General features: G+C 44.6%; 1 protein-coding gene across 1 annotated transcript; it reads right to left on the reverse strand.

The window, feature by feature from the left end:
- Positions 1-2311: 2311 nt before the first annotated feature.
- On the reverse strand, positions 2312-19534 carry Ythdf1 (YTH N6-methyladenosine RNA binding protein 1). The gene is made up of 5 exons (XM_021193675.2): positions 19260-19534; positions 18888-18912; positions 17710-17789; positions 8771-10291; positions 2312-3611 (listed from the first exon to the last, which is right to left on the reverse strand). The coding sequence occupies exons 1-5, from the start codon at positions 19284-19286 to the stop codon at positions 3585-3587; spliced, it is 1680 nt and encodes a 559-aa protein (XP_021049334.1). The 5' UTR covers positions 19287-19534; the 3' UTR covers positions 2312-3584.
- Between the last annotated feature and the right edge of the window lie 927 nt (positions 19535-20461).

Here is a 20461-nt window from a genome sequence, read left to right on the forward strand (position 1 = left end):
ACATGGTGGCTCATAACCATCCGTAACAAGATCTGACGCCCTCTTCTGGTGTATCTGAAGACAGCTACAGTGTACTTACATTTAATAAATAAATAAATCTTAAAAAAAAAAAAAAAAAGAAAAAACTCTGAAATTCATTGAGCTCAAATAAATGTATTCTGACTGCCACTCACAGGACGATGCTTAAAATGTCATGAAGGGTAACTCTTCAGATGTCTTTTCTAAAAGTTTACATACATAAATACTTTTTTTTCCAATTTTTATTAGATATTTTCCTCATTTACATTTCAAATGCTATTCCGAAAGTCCCCATACCCTCCCCCTGCCCTGCTCCCCTACCCACCCACTCCCACTTCTTGGCCCTGGCATTCCCCTGTACTAGGGCATATAAAGTTCATACATATATAATTTAGCTATAGAAAACTGTCAGTCCTGGAGCCACCCAGTGAAAAGAGGAAATCACACTATTTGAATACATTGCTGCAGAATCTAGGGGTGTTCTTCCACATCCATATCATTATTGCAGGTAAAACAGAGAGGCCAGGGGCTGGTGAGATGGCTCAGAGTTTAAGAGCACTGGCTGCTCTTCCAGAGTTCAATTCCCAGCAACCACATGGTAGCCCATAACCATCTGTCTATAAGGTGATCTGATGCCCTCTTCTGGCCTGTGGATGTATATGCAGCAGAGCACTCATACATTAAAAATTTTCTTAAAAGCCTGTGAAGTCACAGCAGCGTGACAACTAATTCCTTTCCTTCCCATCTAAGTGAAGGAAGAGCTCACCAATTCTGGATCTCAAGAACACAAGGATAAGAGATGGCCAACAAGGTTCCTAAGTCCAGAAATGCACTCATGTCCATCATATGTCCTTCCAGTGCAGGGCAGCAGGTGTGATAACCAACACCACAGGCTGAGATAAACCTTAACCAACATGCCTTGCTAAAGATTTGTGTGCTTTGGGGACATTCAGAACTTACGTCTGGCTTCTGGAAGGCAAGTTGGGAATGTATTAGTAAGGACATTAGTACACAACCTTTCAAAAAGTGCCAGAATTAATTACTGATGCTTACAGCACAAGTCTGGGCCTTCAGGTTCCCTTTGCCGGTGGCCTAACACGTCTCCTGACTCTACACAAGACGATAAGGGAGCAAGGAGTCTAGTAGGCAAGCGCACTGTCCACTCATGACACAAAACCAGTCAGCAACTCTTAACTGGTCTGTTACCACCTCCAGCTGTGTAGTGATCATTGATCCTGCTCATCTCACCCATGAGTCCTCCAGTCATACCAGGTACTGATCCCACGTCCTGTTTGGTCCAAACTTCTGTGTGCTTCTCAGCCAATTGCTGTCAAAGCCAGGAATTCCGCCTTTTTGGAGCTCAAGGACTACATACATGCAAGACACACAGGTGATAATATAAACCACACATGCTTTCAAAGCTACTTCCTAAAATACAGGAGGTGTTTTGGAGGTGCAATACAGAGTAAGTTAAGGCCAAAGACTAATTTTCCTGTGCTCATTTTGTATCCGTATCGTATCAACCATTATCTTCCAAGTAGAGACAGCAAGTGTTTGGGGAAAGCATGATGTCACTTAGTTTCTTATCTGAATAAGACATGTCAGATTGTACAGAAGTATACTGACATGGAGGAAGAGCCTTCAAGCACGCACCTGGGAGGTACAAACAGGAAGACTGGGATTTCAACACCAACCTGGGCTACATGACACTGTTTTCAAAATGGAGAGGGGCAGCTAACTGTATTGCAGCTTGGATTTGTGTGTTTCATTTTTTTTTTCCCCTTACAAGAAAAATGCTGTGGACAAACATGGCTGAGTGGGTAAAGGTGCTTGCTGCCAAACCTGACGGACTGAGTTTGATCCCTGGATTCAGCAAGCAATGACCGGGCTTGCCCACAAGTTATCTTCTGACCCACACACAGATGCCCTGGTGTACATCCTTAGTCTTTTAAGAAATGTCTAACATGTGAGATTTAGTTACTACAGAGAGTACACTGGATGTCTACAACCCTGAATTTTAAGAATGAAGACATAAGGGAGAGATCAAGGAATAACAGCCTGGAGGCAAGTGTGAAAACGAAGTCCTGTATGGACTGTCAGCTTCACATTCTTACATAGTTTAGGACTGAATTCCAAGTCCTACATGGAACTATGAAAGTTTCTCTGTCCTTTTAGTACCCAGGGGTAAGCAAAACTTCAGCCCTTGGCTTCCACTGCTTAGACCAGACCCCACAGATTTTCAGCTATAAGAGAGACAAGGTACACACAGCAGGGAAGACAAGAACTCACGAGCTTGCTCAACAGGTGTTTATTAAGGCTTGTATTCTCCTAGAGGACAGGTATCCGATGTTGTCCAAGACTCCGTACAGGCAGTAACAGCTCGAGGAAGTGACACGTTCTAAATACAAGTCTAAATAATACAGCTTAAATGTTAACTCAGAGGGTCTTTTGGAGTAAATAGTTTCGGAAGGTATCTGCTCTCTAAGACAGTAAGGATCCTCTACAGTGGGCGCGTGCAGATTCAGTATGCGAGGGCGTCGGGCATGAGCACCACTTTCATGCTAAACTCCAACTCCAGGTGGCGGTGAGCTCCTCCGAGGCTCCTCATTCCACAAAACGATAGCAAATTTGTTTTCTAAAGGATTTTTTGTTTTTTTTTTTGTTTTTTGTTTTTTTTTGCTTTTTTCACCCATTCAACAGGAAAAAAAAAATAGACACACAGTGAAATTTACAGTCGGCAGCAGCATCCATCACACTGCCTGTACTATCAGATTCCTACAATTAAAGCTTAGCGATACTGGTATAAAAACTTAAGACAGCATTAGGATTCTCAAGAGAAGAAAGAGGACAACTAAAAATGATCTACGAACAACTAAGAATGTCGCAAAGCTGAACCAGACTTAAAACACCTTCTAGTTCCTTGCCACAGAGCCCGAACCTCATGCAGTGGCAGACGGTGGCAAGGAGAACTGGAGCACCGCTCTGTGTGGGTACTAAACTATGGACAGCTCGCCCATAGACAGCTGTGGGCACACTTAAAACTAAAAGTTATCTGTCTAGTAGGAAACTCAAAAGGGCAGGCCAGCAGTAGGATGGATGCCAGATAGTGAAAGGCAAGCCACCTCAGTACTGTGAGGAGACACCAACAGCACGTGCTGAATGGGCTTGTTTGCTGCAAAGCAGGAGAGGGCAAGAAATATGAAGTATCCTATAGGGATATTAAATGACTAGATATAAGAACATAATTTCTGCCAAAATAAAAATATCTTTGGGATGTATTAGGTGTTTTGTTTTGAAGAATATTTATATTTTGCATTAGGTCAATCTGACTGATAAGCTGACAAACAAAATACTCCTTTATTAGTGAGTTCTACAATATTATAATACATAGAAAAATACAAATGAATGCAGATCCATCTGGCAAAAATGAACTACAAAGATAAAGATGCAACAATCAACCCCGCACGAGGACGACACTGGAGCTGACTCGGAGACAGCACCAAGCATACAGCTTTAAAACTCTGTTTTCAAAGTCAACCATTAACCAAATACAAACTGGCTTGTTCTTATTGTTTGTTCCGATTCTGTCTTTCCTGTAAGAAGAAGAGAAGAGGTTATAAGATCATGAAGCACTTTGATTTGCAGGTGAAGGTCCACAAAGGCGAGGCCTTAGACCACTTTATTGACTGCAGCAAAAGATGGGGATGTGTGCTTGTCTGGGCAGTTCCTGTGGATCTGGTTCTGAACTACCAAGCAGCCTGGTCCCTCAGACCAGGGCAGGAGCCACCACATGCTGTCCTATCCTTTCTCAAGACCCTCTGCACAAAAGTTACAGAGACACGTCCAATCATGTATCTTCTGTCCACTCATCCCATGCCTCCCTTCCCCCAACACAGCCAGCTCTCCCTCATGTGCCAATTAAGCTAGTGAAGAAACAGAACTACAAAAGCCCCTGCACCCCAGGGAGGGACCGGCATGCACAGGGCAGGCACTCTAGCATTCCTACTACAAAGGAATACTTTTTCTAAATTTCTTTTATTTTGACAAACCAATGACTCAGAAAATACCATAATCTGACAGGCTATAAATAAGCTCCAAGTCAGGGCCAAGTATGATAGGGAGACAAGCTAGATCCACCTAGTTTAAGCCCTTCCCATCACTCATGTTTCCTCTGTGACCTCCAGCAGTACTGACAAAGTTAGGGGACAGCCCTTCAACTGAGCTGACTTCCTACATCCATAGACAGCTTCCTGTCCCCAGCATGCACATCACACCAACCTGGAATTCACACCCACTCTTCATGTCGGCCTAGCTGGTTTCTGATCAGTGTCCTGTCTAGTAGTTCCTTGTCTTCTCTAGCAATTCATCTAAATTTAGCCAATGGCAAAGTGTCTCTGATGCAAGGAGCATGCACTAACGTGCGCGCGCGTGCGCGCACACACAATATTCTGTCCAAACCCTTTTTAGGACCCACTGTACAGTAGTCACATTATCTCTCTCTCTCTCTCTCTCTCTCTCTCTCTCTCTCTCTCTCTCTTTCTCCATTCCCACTCTCCTTCATGTACCACCGTCCTGCTATTAGAGAAAGTGCATAAATACAAAAAACTACATTCAGGTTAAAGGTTCGGTCCCTAGCATGGTCATCCTAGGTGTGAACTGAGAAAGCTGTCTGTAGAATACCTATACAATTACTGTAGTTTGTAATTGCTTACTTTGAGCTTTGTTTTGAGACAGTGTTTCATGTACTCAAGGGTGGCCTTGAACTGATCCTTCTACCCCCACACACCTCTTAAGCACTGGAATCACCAGCACATGCTACTGTGCCTAACTACATCTGAGCCAACATCTATATTTCCCTTTGGGGTTAGCCTGGACTAAAAACATACGCCTGGCACAGCAACAACTACCATTCAAAGTCCAAGGTGAGGCTTCTCACATCTTTGTGTGGCTCTAACCTTAAGGAGGTGGCAGAGCACTCAGATCAATGAGTAAGTGGATCACTAGTAAGAATTCATAACCCTCTACCCTGAGGTGCAAAGAAAAAAACTCTTTTCAAGCAGAAGCCTGTCTCCCCAGAATGCAATGGCTGCTATAAAGCAGCTGGAGGAGGGAGACAGTGTCTGGCTCCTTTAGCCTTCAGTTCTAGCAATAGCTACAGAGCTCGTCACCTGTTCTTTAAAGAAGTAACATTACTCATAAAACTTTTTGGAGGGGGCTGATGCAGCTAAAAGATGAAGCACACAGAACACATCATTCTTACAGGGCCAAGTGTATGTGATTCACCCAAGGCCTGTCAGACTAGGGTCAGCAGCCAGTAGACAATATGCAGAACACTCAGCTGCCATTGTTTTAAATACTCTCTAAGAAAGGCCCATTTAAAGAAAACAACTATGTAGGGATGGCAAGGTGGCTCAGCAAGCTGGAACACACGTGGCAAGCCTGACTACCTGGGTTTGATCCCTAGAACCCGTGACAAAATGAGTGGTCAACCCCCTAGGCTGTCCTTTGCACACACTCCAACACACATACATGTGAGTTCAAGACCAGCTATAGCTATATAGTGAGACCCCATCTCAAAATAACAACAACAAACATTTAAAAAAAAAAAAAAAAAAAAAAAACAAGGTGTCAGGCCGGAGAGATGGCTCAGTGGTTAAGAGCACTGACTGCTCTTCCAGAGGTTCTGAGTTCCATTCTCAGCAATCACATGGTAGCTCACAACTATCTATAACAGGATCCAATGCCCTCTTCTGGTGTGTCTGAAGACAGTGACAGTGTAGTCACATACATAAAATACATAAATAAATCTTTAAAACAAAAACAAGTTATCGGAGGCCAGCCTGGACTATAAAGTGAGTTCCAGAACAGCCATAGCTACACAGATAAATCATGCCTTGGAAAATGAAAGAAAGGAAAAATTAGCATATTTTCATATTTATAGCTGGACAAGAAAACTCTGAAAAGGAAACTGTGAAAATGTTAGCTATGTTTTGCTTTCTAAACACCAGATGCTACTTCAAAGTGGTGAGGTCTAACTGTCAATGTTGAACATAAGGTGGGTCTGTCCTCGGGTCAGGAGAACCTTGGGTGTCTCCAGGAGCTTCATGCACTTACTTAGCAGGCACATTCAGGAAGGAGCAGCTCTTCACTCCTCACCTCACTTCTTTTTTTTTGAGACAGGGAACTTACAGAGATCCACCTGCCTCTGCATCCTGAGTGCTGGGATTAGGTGTGTGCCACCATCACCCAGCTTCCCACTTCATTCTTAAAATGAAATGGTACTCAACAGCCTAGACTCTCAATCCCACAACACCCAGGATTCCAACTCCTAGATAAACTAATAGCCCAGCCTCCTTGGAGGGAAAAACAGAACAGCTGGTGGGCAACTGGCATAAGGTCCAACAAAGATATGAATCATCAAAGGGCTGTCCTACACTGGGGAAAGAGATGTTTGAAATTCCACTAAAACAATTTTTAAAAATCAGAGTATTTGTGGTGGCACAAACCTTTAATCCCAGCACTTGGAAGGCAGAGGCAGGTGGATTTCTGAGTTCAAGGCCAGCCTGGTCTACAAAGTGAGTTCCAGGATAGCCAGGGCTATACAGAGAAACCCTGTCTCGAGGAAAAAAAAAAAAAAGTATTCATTTGTCTTTTTCAATAATACAATTTAACCAGTTTGGGTAAGAGTCACCAATCCTCCCTAGGACACTCTTCATACTGACCTCCAGAATGGTGGTCTAAGGACCCACCAGGGACCCTGACTATATGCTAATTAACTTGTAACCCCTGCAGGTCACTCAAAAGGCTTACCAAAAGACCAGAGACCAGACAGACATGGCTGTCTAAGTTTTAAGATGGTAGAATTAGGAGCTAACACTTTTCTTGCCAAAAACCTGGATTTCATTCTGAGCATCCACACCTCTCAGGTTCCAGATGGATCTAACACCTTCATCTCTCTTTTGCAAATATCTGCATGCATGGGATGCATGTGAACTCATGAAGGCACAAATAAAAACTTAAAGGAGCTAAAAAAAAAAAAAAAACAGTAAAAAAAAGTTTTAAAACAATTGGGCTTTTAAAGATACAAGCAGATGAGGGGCAGAACTTTATCCCTAAGCCTATCACCAATCTCTGAGAGCTAGAATATTTTTAAAGAACTGAACATTCTTTTGTTTTCTGAGATATTATTGATTTGTATGTTTGTGTTTTACCAGTACATATAGGTCTATGTACTACCTGAGTGTAGTGCCCTTGGAGGCTAAAGAGGGTGTTAGATCCCATGAGACAGACAACTGCTGTCATGGGGTACTGGGAATCGAACACAGGTCCTTGGGAATACCAGTCAATCATTGAGCCATCTCTCCAGCCCCACCCAGTGCATTTTAATGGAACTCTTAAAAATTCAGTATTTAAAAGAAAACTGTGCACAAACACAAACAGCTAGCTACTAGACAATAGTACCCAAGTTTCATTCACTATCCTTGTTCTAATGGAGGCAGACACTGTACTAACAGCACTGTGCTAACACAGTGGTCCCAGGTGGTTTGATCTATAATTGCTCTAGGTATCTTCAGTTTGCATAAATATACATATGATACTAGCAAAACAAAATCACTAACAACTATTTCTAAGAACACATGCCATTTTTATGGAATGCCTGTCTATTATTTATACCCAAAAAGCTAAACCTACAGAATTTCAGTTACTGGAAACAAATGCCATCTCTTTCTTAATGTTTTATCAGTACTTGTGATAAGGGTAACTTAATGGTACTAGCGACTTAATGGTGCTTTCTCCACATCTCCTTCCTCAAAATGCTTAATTATTCATTCAAGCAAGTTACCTAACTCAGGGGACAAAAAGATTGGAAGCCAATCCAACAAACAACACTTCATGAAAAGGACAATCTCAGGATATTTATTATAATAAAGGCTTCAAATACACATTAAGATCTGTCTCATTTCTGAAAACCATTTCTGTTATGAAGACCAAATGGCTTCAGTTAAGACTATCTCTAGCCAAATGGACCTAACCATATAACAATTTCAAAATATCTGAGCCAGGTGGTGGTGGTGCACGCCTTTAATCCCAGTACTTGGGGGGCAGAGACAGGTGGATTTCTAAGTTTGGGCTATACAGAGAAACCCTGTCTCGAAAAAACAAAACAAAACAAAACAAAAAAAAAGATCTGGATCCCAAGTCAGCTCCTTATCACCCCTGCCTCAACACACCCTTCTCTTTAGTACTTAAATGATGTAAGTTTAAGTTCTCCCAAACTGCAGGCCTTCTGAGTTCCTAAAGAACAACAGGAAGTGACTGTTAGACCCAGAGCGTCCAACTGCTATGTGGAAGCATAAATCCTTGGGCAGGTAGGACATCACAGTGCAGCCAATGTTACCACATGGACGTTCTCCCTGGACCACAAACACTGATTTCTAAGTGTGCTTGAATGGACAGACAATACAAAGAAAAGCTTCCCCACATTCTCACTCTCTGTTCTCATGTACACAGTGTCCCGATTACTATATTTTGTAATGGGAGTAAGATTCATTTACATTCACTCAAAACACTACACTACTGGCTCATCCCAGTGATGTGATAGCTAAGTTAAAAGATGCCACCTGTACTGTTTCAACTCAACCTGCCCTGACTAAAGCCAGTCAGGAAAATGTCACTAGACCAATAGATTGTCCTTTATACTCCAGCCTGCTGTGCAGGTCACCTGTGTAAGAGGTGCCCAAGAACAACTCACCTTGCGCACCACCTCCTCTTCCTCCTGGCGCTTCTCATAATGAGAAAAGTCGTCAAAGATAGAGGTTGTGTGCTTATAGGAAGCAATAATCTTCAGCACTTGTTTTGCTTTTTCTAAGGGCACCTCCTGTGTATCACGGGAGTTTGTGACAGGTTTGTTGTCGTTATTCTCCAGTCTGATGTGCCGCAGCTGGTTATTGGGCACATCCTTCACAAAAATCCACTTCACATCAAACTTTCCCTTCCACTTGTCCTGAGACCAGACCCCAGCACTGGTGCCGTAGTCCACAGGGGACTTCATCTCTGCCACCCCACAGAAATGTCCACTCCCATTGACACTGAAGAGGAGATAAACAGGCCCCTTACTGCTCATGGAGCGGAAGGCGCCATCCAGGCGCTTGTTGCCATGTTCAGTACTACACCAGATGGAGTACTTGATGGAGCGGTGGATGTCGTCCTCAGAATAGCTCTTGATGATGAACACCCGCCCACTCTTAAGATTCCAGTCAAACTCTTTAGGGTTATAGCTGTGGGCAGCTTTCAGTTTCTCCAGGACAGGGTGGGATTCTACACTTGGGGCAGAAGTAGGCTGGGCATTTCCAACAGAGTTACTGTCACTGTTGGCCCCTCCACTCTGCCCAAATGCTGCATTTCTGTTTCGAGGAGCCACCCAACGGGGTTGAAGTGGCTGCTGAGGGCTCTGATACTGTGGCTGGACCAAAGGTGGGGGCTGAACAGGGAGAGGCTGAGCTACCTGCTGGGGCTGTGGGGCAGCCTGGGGGGATGGTGTCTGCTGGGGGGCTGAGGCCTTCGGAGCAGGGCCCTTGTTATCCCAAGTACCAATGTCCATGTTATGCTTTATAGGTGGAGGAGGCAGTGCACCCCCCACGATCGGCCCACTCTTTGTTTTCATCTTAGGCTGTGGTTTTGCAGGCTTGCTAGCAATGGCTGCCCATGAAGTTGGTTTTGAAACTGGCATGTTTACATTTGTCCCACCATTGCCAGAAAGGACACCAGTCAGTGCCACACTGTTGACAACTGAACCCACCGTCTTAACTGCAGAGGTGGTAACATCCCCAATCTTCAGGCCAACCATGCCCTGCTCTAGACTGTTCATCCCAGGGGCCTTGTTGAGGGAGTCACTGTGAAAACCTGTCTGCCCATCAACAACTGTGCCACCAAGGGAGCTAGGTGGGTAAGTGTAACTGCTCCCATAGGCTGAGCTCTGAGTCTGCTGCCCCTGAGAACCACTTGTCCCCCATGCTGAGAATGCAGGGTTTTCAGGAAAAAAATTAAACCTGTGCTGGTAAATGTTGTTCCCCAGACCCCCAGGCTGCCCAAAAACAGCATCATGCATAAAGTGATGGTCTCCATTACTAAGTTGTCCATAGGTAGTGAGATACGGGATGGGAGGGTCCCCTGCAGTGGACCATGGTGCCTCGCTGAGGGAGTAAGGAAATCCAATGGATGGTGGATAGTAGCTGGACAGGTAAGGATCACTCATCGAGGGGTAATTGTTATTCTGTGAAAATAAACAGGTGATGAATTAGACAACTGTCAGACAGCTCAGTATGCTAACCACCTCATACACAGGTGCAGAAACCAGCCTAATATAGCATATAATTATTTCTTCCTAAATGACAGATATGACCAACCAATGTCAAAACAAAAGTCATTAGTAACAAATGCAAACCAGACTGCTGTCTCAAAGCACAAAGCCTTTGTAATGATCTGAACTCAGGTGAAATGACCCAGCCAAACCACCCTTCTGAAGAATCAACCCAGTCCTGCAGTAGGAATAATTAAAACGAACAATGACAGCCCAGCAGAGTGTGAGGACAGCCTTAACAATGCACTAAGATGGCTCTGACAGTCAGGACCAGCAGGCTCCAGCTCACTGACCTGTTAACACACCTAGGCATTGGTATTCAATGTTACCTTCAAGACTCTTTCCTACACAATACTCCAGATAGCCACCCAAGCTGGGGTTTTTTTTCCCTAGGGTCTGCTCTTCACATTTCATGGTTTCCTGGGCACACTTACGGGTGCTCAGAGTGAAGCACAGGCTCCTCTCCTGTGCCTTTACCAGTATCGAGTCCTGGAGTTCTTAACTCCTGCTGATACCAGTAGACCCACTTTAGTCCCAATTACATCCATAGCAAAAGCTTCTAAGAGGGGATTTAAGGCTGGGTTACAGGGCAAAAGGGTAGGAGGATGGAATGCTTCACCATCTTGACCTAGTAGCCTTACTAAACCTCTAAGGAGTTTCCTAGCCTGTAGGTGTAGACTGCAGAGTTGGCAGCTCTAGGAAAGCATCCTTTGGAGAGACACTCAGCCAAGGTTTGGTGAGAATCAGTTACCGTGTTTTGGGCTCAATTTCACTTTCTACCTCAACCAACAGGCCAGTTTTTATTACCTTATTATATTTCTTTTCAATCTCTGAAAGGGTAGCATCAGTAATGTAAGAGACCTTCCTACAGCATGGCAACCTGTGCTTAGGGGTGGACGTGTCCAGGGAAGGTGAGAAAGCTCCATTAGGCACCAGACAATTTCAGAACTATCACTTAACATGAAGTAATTGCTTCCTTGAAATGAAAACTTTTAGCATCCACAAACAGGTCAGTATGAATATTCTATAAACAAAACAAACAAACAAACAAAAAAAACCCCAACCAAACAAAGAAACTTGGTATATCTTCTCTTAAAAAGATTTCAGTGATTCTGGCTCCTCCACTGCAACCTCCTGTTGTATCTCCTCTTAGCATCCTTCAAATGAGCCTGAGCAACAAGGCCAGGCGGAAGAAGAATTAATGAGGTCTGAGCACAAGTCTTGCTCTGTGAGGGAAGTATATCTGCATAGACACAAAACTGAGGCCACAGTCCTTCCAAAGAAGACCGGTCCTCTTCCCTCTCCTTAGCAAACACTTTATGCATGAGAAAAGGACAGACAGAAGGGAAGACCTAGTTGTGGTCTGTCATTCTAACCCAGTGGCCACAAACCAACAAGCAGCAGTAAGGACTCAGAAAAGATACTCAGGTCACTCCGACATATACCTAGGCCTTAACTCAATTTAGGATTATTAGGTAAGATTCATGGCAACAACAACAGCTTTCAAACCCCTCCTGAAATATTACTACCTGAAGAATAGGCATAGAACACAGGTCACAGAGCTATACAAACACGACACAATAGGTGGCCCCATTATTCTCTAGCTGATATTGGTCAAATGCTACCTGAACTTGTGTATGCAAAGCACAACACCTCCCTAACATCCTGCCCCAAATCCTAAAATTGTGTTTCTTTCAGATCCTAATACAAAGATTCCAGCTGGGCTGGTGAGATGGCTCAGTGGGTAAGAGCACCCAACTGCTCTTCCAAAGGTCCGGAGTTCAAATCCCAGCAAACACATGGTGGCTCATAACCATCCATAATAAGATCTAACTCCCTCTTCTGGAGTGTCTGAAGACAGCTACAGTGTACTTACATATAATAAATAAATCTTTAAAAAAAAAAAAAAAAAAAAAAAGATTCCAGCTAACTTTCTCTGCAAAAATCATCACACCTTAAGACCAGGGTGTGATGCTTCAACTAAAAATGTACATGTAGAAACACACTTGTAGGGCAGAGACACCAAGGAAGAAAAGCATCAGCAGTGCCTGCCTTTGGGAAACCTCACTGCTTTTCAGGAGTTGTACAATGGAGATGGACTAAGTGAAGATAAAATTAAACCCTATGGAAAAGGTAAAATCCCAGATTAAAAAGTCATTGTTTACTAAGATCTCCTGAAAAGTGCTGCAGGCATCCTCCAGTAGTCCAAACACCTAGCCTCACCCTCCCTTTGTCTCTGAACCAGCAGCCACACCTCTCCTCTCTCCAGCCTGAGAGGCCCACAAGCACTGTCACACTGTGCTTTAGGCCACCTCCAATTTTTACCTCAACCCCACTGACACACCAATTCCTATTACCTCCCTATTTCCTTTCAGTTGCTGAAGAGGAAGCATCAAGCTACTTTGTAAAGCTATCTCAACCAGGTCATTTTATGCAGAAGAAACCTGTAGCAGCTGCTCCCACAACTCTGTAAGCCAAGCAGACTGCCAGTCCATGATATACAACTTTCCTGGGAAGGAAGTGGCTCCCATCAGTCTGTAGTACATGGTGCCTATTCTGTTCGAGATGTGTCACAATTTAGCTTAAGTATGACCTAGAAATAAATACATTGGGGCTGCTGGTAAAGCATGCAGAACCTGTCTGTCCAAGCTATCCCCCTCCCTCTGTATGGTCAGGCACAAGCTTGGGATTTATGCTCACTTGTAAATAACCCAAGCAAATGGTCCCTTCTGGCTTGGTAGCTCTACAGTATCATCGAAGCTATAGTATGAAGTGGTTTACCAGAGACACAGCTGAATAAACTGTTATGCAACCAAACTCAAAAGTTGCTCTTCATATATGAAACACACCTCTAAGTACAACACTTGGGTTCCCACAGCCCATCAGATGACTGGGTAGTACCATATTAAGATTTCTAATCAAAGCTGGGGTACAAGACCACACAAGGAAGGCAAACACATCTTCCAGGCAAAGCCAGAGACCACTGACAGGTGAAAATACAACTTGGAGCTCTTAGGCCTCTTCTTCCTGATCCTGATAACTAGAAAATTAGATAAGCAAAGTTGACACTCCAAAAAATTCAAGAGAATTTAAATAATCATGGCTGTTATCCCTACATCATTTGGAAACAGTAAAGAATAACAAAGCCATAAATCTGTTCTAGAATTAAGAGTTTTCGTTCATTTATTATTAATCCAAGTTTAATTACATTGAGTGACAAGGGGGGTAGATTTTAAATGACTAGAATACTTCTGCCCTTTTTTTTTCTGAGAAGGAAAGAACTCTGAGACGATTTGAACAATGAGGTGACTGAAACTGGAAGGAGATGCAGGACAGTGTCTTCCCAGCCCCACAGTCTGGACCATGCTGAGACACATGCTCTTCATCAAATCAAATCCATTATGCTTAAGGAAGCACTAAGGGCAAGGCTGGGAAAAAGTGAGCAAGTGTCTAGGACTCCTGGGACTGCTGTCAATCAGCATGTACACACTCGCTTCAGGAGGAAACTACAGACAAAGGAAGTGTTAGAGAACCCTGACACCACGCACACTCAGCCAGGCACTTTCCGGTCTTTCCTCAGGGCTGATCCTTCAGAGACTGTGGTGTGAACCCCTCATGTGGCTGATATGCAGAGATGGCAGTTTCTGACAAGAATTTTTACACCTATTTAAGCAACTTGCTCAGGAGCAAGTCAAGACCCACTGCATCTTTCCCTTTCCCCTCAGGGAAGCTGTAGTGGTAGCCAAGTCCCTCCTTACTGGGTACCACCACTGGAACTTTTAAGGAAATTTATAGTATGTACATATAACCACAAAAATCCAAGTCAGACACAGGCTGGATGGCCATGCACATAAGTGCTAATCCAAGCCTACCAGAACTACATAGACATGGCAGTAACCCAAGTGTCAAGTTTCTCCCAGATATTCACAAACAACAGAGGCTGCATATGCCCAAACAAGGCACAGCATTATTTAATTTTAACTCTGGCTGCAGGCAAAAAAAAAAACACATAAACTCTGATAAAAACCTTTCATGATTGAGGAGGCTCAATTTTCAAGATAAGCTAAGAGTTCCCAAGGCCAGCAGTTCCTCACAAATGAGCAGAGGTACAAACTTCAACGTGGCCACATGGAACATGAGTGGCAGTGTCCACCCAGCATTTTAAATAATCTTTGGGTACAAGGATATACTACAGAAAAGTAGGGGGGCAGAATGGCATTTTGACCCCATATGAAGAAACACGCAACACAAAGACAGCAGGCACCTGTGCTAAATGACTGGAGACTCCACTTCTCCAAACAGGTAAATGGCTGTTATGCTGGTCCTCAGCTGCTTCATGCTTAAGGGAAAGGCTGAAAGCTTCCTGCGCTGCTACTTTCTATGAACCTCCTAATAAAACTGGGCATTTCTAGAAAATCTATTCTTAAGCAATAAGTACTTTACTAAAAAGTACATCTGAACATAGACATAAAGGTGCTACTTTAAAGCTATTTACTAAGGGTGCTATCTTGAAGAACACTCCTTTTCACAGTTTCCCCAAGACTTCAGGGACATGCAATTGTCAGTAAGGGGGAAAATTGATTCTACTTTTAAGAAACTCCTCCCAAGTATTCCATGAGTTCCTACTTTATAAAAACATTTCAAACATATTAAAGCAACCCTTGGTCCTTGTTTTAATATTTAGTATATACCACTGCTATATAAGAGAACCAGGAACTAGGCAGTGGTGGTGAAAGCTTTTAATTCCAGCATTCAGGAAGCAGAGGTAGGGCAGATCTCTGACTCTGAGGCCCAGCTTAGTCTACAGAGGAAGTTCTAAGACAGCCAGGGCTACACAGAGAAATCCTGTCTTAAAAAACCAAATAAAAAAGAAAACCAGGAAATATATTCAAAAGAATTGTTTTTTTTTTGTTTTTTTTTTTAAACTTCTTGTTCTTGTCATGGCCAATAGCCTATGACTAAAGCCAAGTCAGTTCTGCAACCCTATACTGACTGCCCAGGTATTCAGGGACAACCATGCAACCTTATAGGTTAAGGCTCCCTCAGACTCTTAGGCTTCTGATATGCTCAATGTGGTGGGAAGGAACATGGAGGAAAGTTATAAAATGCTCTAAGATGACCTAGAAGGGCAGGTGAGCAAAAAATAAAAAATTAAGTGTGTGTGTGTGTGTGTGTGTGTGTGTGTAGCAGGTAATCTATTTCCTTCTGGTACATCAACCAGACAAAAAGTCTTGCTTGACTCTAAATATGCAGCATGCATTTAAAAGTGGCAGAGACATGGGCTGGAAAGATGGCTCAGTGGCTATTCCAGAGGTCCTGAGTTCAATTCCTAGCAACCACATGGTGGCTCACAACCATCTGTAATGGGACCTGATGCCCTCTTCTGGTGTGTCTGAAGACAGCTACAGTGTACTTATGTATATAAAATAAAGAAATAAAATCTTTATAAAAAGTGGGGGGGGGGGGCAGAGACTATGGCTAAATCTAAATTTCAAATTGCGTATGGCTTTTTGTTTGTTTATTTTGGGATAGGTCCTACTACTTAACCCTGGCTGGCCTTGAATTCCTTTGTCTCTACCCTTGAATACTAGAATTAAAAGTGTATACCACCATGCCCAGATCGCCTATGGTTTTTAAGCAGGGCAATTTTGTTACCAGGAAACACTTTGCAGACAATTTTCATGGGAGCTACACAGGGAATCTAGTGGGTGGAAGCCAGGGTGTGCAAGGAACAGCCAAAAAATGCTTAGGCATAAAATGCCCATGGTCCCCAGTAGGTTAAAGGAAAGAGACATGAAGGTAAGAGGGGCACCTTGGGGAAATGTGAGGCTGCTATGATCAGCATACATTGTACATACACACGATATGTTAAAAGGACACTTAAAACAGTGTTTAGTTATCTGGGCTAAAGAGATGGCTCAGATTTTGAGTACCTGCTGCTCTTGCAGAGGACCACAGTTCAGTTACCAGCACCCTATATGGCAACTGAACTGTGGTCTGCTGCAAGAGGCAGTTCACAACTACCTGTAACTCTAATTCCAGAGGCTCTTACACCCCCTTCTAGACTCTGAGGTCACCTGTGCATGTACACACACACTTACACTTAAAAAACAAAAGTACTAGCCGGGCGTGGTGGTGCACGCCTTCTTTTTTTTTTTTTTTTTTTTTTTGCCCTTTAGACCAATTTATTTTATACCCTTTTAAAACATCAAATTATCATCCAACAAAGGACAGTGAGGTTTACAGCCGGGTTGACAAGGGTACACGACTCAGGCATATGCAGTGGTGCACGCCTTTAATCCCAGCACTCAGGACGCAGAGGCAGGCAGATTTCTGAGTTCGAGGCCAGCCTGGTCTACAGAGTGAGTTCCAGGACAGCCAGGGCTCTACAGAGAAACCCCGTCTTGAAAAACCAAAAAAGTACTGACTGGGGAGATGGCTCAGTTTAAAGTGATAGCTGCTCAAGCTTTAGGAACAGTTTGGATCCCCTCAAACCCATGTAAATGCCAGATGAGTGTGGTGGCTACTTGTAAAGACGGGAGATTCCCAAAATAATTGAGACTTATCCACACTGGCAAGTTCTGGGTTTAAGAGACCCTGCATCACTGAATACAGCAGGTGACAGAAGATCATTCCTGACATCAACATCAGGTCTGTGCATATGTTCCATCCCCCATCTGCACACCATGTGTTCCACCCCCACCCCACTCGCACACCTCGCTGGACACAGACCTATGCATAAACACACAAGTGAAAACAGAAGGGGTTCCATAGTTCCAAAGGTAAGAAATGTTGACCATAAGGTACTAATTCTGTGCTTTACACACACCCTCTCTAATGCCAACCTCCCAACAGTCCTGTGAGCAGGATTCTTTGATTCATACAAAAGGAAACTAAGCTTCAAGGAAGGCAAGTCTCCTGATGCAGGCACAACTAAGGTTCAAGCACAGAAGAGGAGTCTGTTGCACTGTCCAGAACTTACCTACTCTCCTAGAGCCCCCCAACCCTCCAGAGACACAATGAAGATGGCGCAAAGCTTCAGGGAACCACACAGTCCTATACACCATAAAAAAGCACTCCATCCTCAGCCCACAAATGCTAAGTCTGCCTATACCCAACCTCCATGGGATGCTGTTCTACAGAGAGAAAACTGTTTAACACTCAGGCCCGGGCCCAGCAGGAAGACCTGCACAAAGCAAATCTTTAAGACCACTCTATCATACTTTCCAGACTGTCTCTTTGCTGTTTGGGATAGAAAAGTAGAAATATTATAGTAAATGTGTTACAAGCAAATTATTTAAATAAAAAATATGCTAATAACATAAACTCACCGGATTGGACTGTCCAGAAAGGTAGGGCTCAAAGTCATTGTCATGAACTGCATCCTTCTGATGCAAAGAACCATTTTGTACTAGAACAAAAAGTTGCAAAATATTATTTTCAAGCTTTAAAAAAATTTACTTTTAAGCATGAAAACCTTAGTAAAGTCTACTTTCATCAGTTTTTAGTAGATATGATCTTATTTCAAAATGGGCAATGAGAGGTGATGTTTACATTAATTAAAATGGCACTGCACAACTTTTCCTAAATTCCTTTTTTTTTTTTAAAGTAAAAATATAATCATAATTCAGTCAGATGTCATTTTGTTGCAACCATATAAAGGGCAAGAAACCTATAGCCAGACTTTAAGCCAGTTTTGTGAGTGCTTCCCCCCCAAGGTGGGGACTGAACCCAGGGTTTAATACTCTACTCCAGGCAAACAGCGTACACATGCTTTAAGAGCCCAGTTATGCACAGAGATCTGAGGGCAGGATGCTCAGCTGGAAAGGGCTGTAACCCAAGCTTACTATCATCTGATTCTCCACTTACTTTCCACTGTTACAGTGCACAGCCAGTAAAGGAAAGGAAAGGAATGGTAAATAAAGTGCTGGGCCTTTTCCAATCTTAAAACACGATGAGCCATATTTGGTTACACCCAAGTAACAACAACATGCACTGGTTAAAAACAGTCTTCCCATGATTTAGTGTCACTCTGGAGTTCTCATAAGAGTTTTGAAAGTTTATTACAAGCCAGAATATCACAGGAGATAACAATAAACTTACAATGACTCTAACTAAGGGTGGAGGGCAGGGCCTCCGGATCCACAGCTAGCTGGCTGACTCTCCTCCAGAGCCATCCACTACCTAGCAACAGAGGACCAGTCAGTCACTCAGACCTCTGCGAGGACGTCTGATCACCATTTCTTTCCCCACCAGGTAACTGTTCTGGCAGGGTCAAGAGGGAAATTGCAAAATATTATCTGAACTACTCCGGGTACGCCTTTATTTCTCTAGTTCCCCTCCAATCTGTCAAATATCCCGGAAATGGAAACTTTCATCTCCTCCAAGCTTACGGAGGAAACTAAGTTTCGGATCCCAGGCTGGCTTGGTGGACTTTCTCTTGTCCACAAGGACTGGCGCTGCCCCGTTCTCCTCTAAAGTCCGGACAACTTTCCGGAACTCTCCTCACCTTTATTATCTTGTCCTTTTGTTCTCTGCATCGCCGCAGGCCAGGATATGCCGGTGGACACCACCCAGCCCGGGAAAGGAAACACAAAGTTACTATCCGAAAAGAACGCTACCCGGAGGGCGACGCGACCCCGGCCGGGCCTCCAGATCTCCCACACTTTGATCACAGCCAAGCCCAACGACCCCGCCATTGGACCCCAGAACCGTGGCCCGGCCTGGTATTCAGATCTTCGACCCGGCCTCCCTGTTCCCAGCCCGGACCCCGCACCCTAACCCCAGTTCAGCCTCCAGGTCCCCGGCGCGGCCCGGACCGCAACCTGTCTTGCCCTGTCCACGGCCTGGTCTCGTGACCGTGGTCCCGAGACGCCCCTACCTGGGGGTCCACGCTGGTGGCCGACATGCTTCATGAACAGCGCGGCGCGGGACCCGGGCGCCGCCGGCTCGGGCCTCCCACGAGGCCGGGCCTGTCACGCCGCGCGCGGCCCCGTGCCCCGCCGCCAACTCCGCGGGTGCGGCCGGGCGCGGCGGCAGCTGTAGGCACGCGGGCCGGAACAGCGGGAAGCAGCAGCGGAAGGTAGCGGACAGGCTGAGGGGGCGCCGACTCCAATGGCGGCCGCGGCGGCTGGGACGAAGCTACGCGACGTCAGCGCGCGGGGCAGGCCGGGAGCGCCGTCGAGTCGCCACCATTGCGCCTGCGCACCGTCGCTCCTCGCCCAGGATTTCGCGCTTGGGACTCAGTCTCGCGCTGGAGGGGCGGGACCGGACCGGATGGGGCGGGGCGACTCGAGAGTCACGTGGGGCTCCTGAGGCGGTGCCTATTGGGGAGCCGGTGGGAGGTTGTAGCTAAGCTACACCTGTCCCGGAGTTTTGTGGCTGTAGGGCTTGCCTCCTGGCCTGCCCCGTGAGAATCTGAGCCTGACAGGAGAGTGTCAGAATGTGACCAGTGTTCGCGTTAGATTCTGTACCTGATTCCATCACCCAGAGTAAAAAACAAGAGGACTTTGAGGAAAGCTAGAAGGCCCCCTTTGGGTTCCACGTGGGGAAAGTTCATCCCTCAAAGAGTCTCCAACAAAGAACTCACCCCATTAGCCATTTAGCCATTCACTTTCAGGCAAGCTCTTTGCTCAGTGAACCTGCTACCACACACAGACTCCTCCTCCCTGTTCCAGTCTTTAAAAAAGTTTCGTTTGGGTTTTAGAGCAATGGCTCAGTGCTCAAGACTACTTGCTGTTCTTACAAAGGACCTACATGATGGCTTACAATTCTCCAGTCTCAGGGGTTCCAGAACTCTTTTCTGGCATTGAATGCACGTGATGCATCTATAGACAAGCAGACACACACACACACACACACAAACATAAAACATCTTTTGAATGTAATTTTTTTTTTTAAAGATTTATTTATTTATTATATGTAAGTACACTATAGCTGTCTTCAGACACTCCAGAAGAGGGAGTCAGATCTTGTTAAGGATGGTTGTGAGCCACCATGTGGTTGCTGGGATTTGAACTCTGCACCTTCGGAAGAGCAGTCGGGTGCTCTTACCCGCTGAGCCATCTCACCAGCCCTTGAATG

Source organism: Mus pahari, chromosome 3, assembly GCF_900095145.1.
Source record: "Mus pahari chromosome 3, PAHARI_EIJ_v1.1, whole genome shotgun sequence".
In the NCBI taxonomy this organism is placed as follows: Eukaryota; Metazoa; Chordata; class Mammalia; order Rodentia; family Muridae; genus Mus; species Mus pahari.

Excerpts from the sequence above, each read along its gene's own strand:
- Ythdf1 (XM_021193675.2), bottom strand. The coding sequence starts at position 19,286 with ATGTCGGCCACCAGCGTGGACCCCCAG. Across the intron at positions 18,913-19,259 it reads CCACCAGCGTGGACCCCCAG|AGAACAAAAGGACAAGATAA; the intron begins GTAGGGGCGTCT and ends GCGGCGATGCAG. Across the intron at positions 3,612-8,770 it reads AAGAGGAGGTGGTGCGCAAG|GAAAGACAGAATCGGAACAA; the intron begins GTGAGTTGTTCT and ends TTCTTCTTACAG.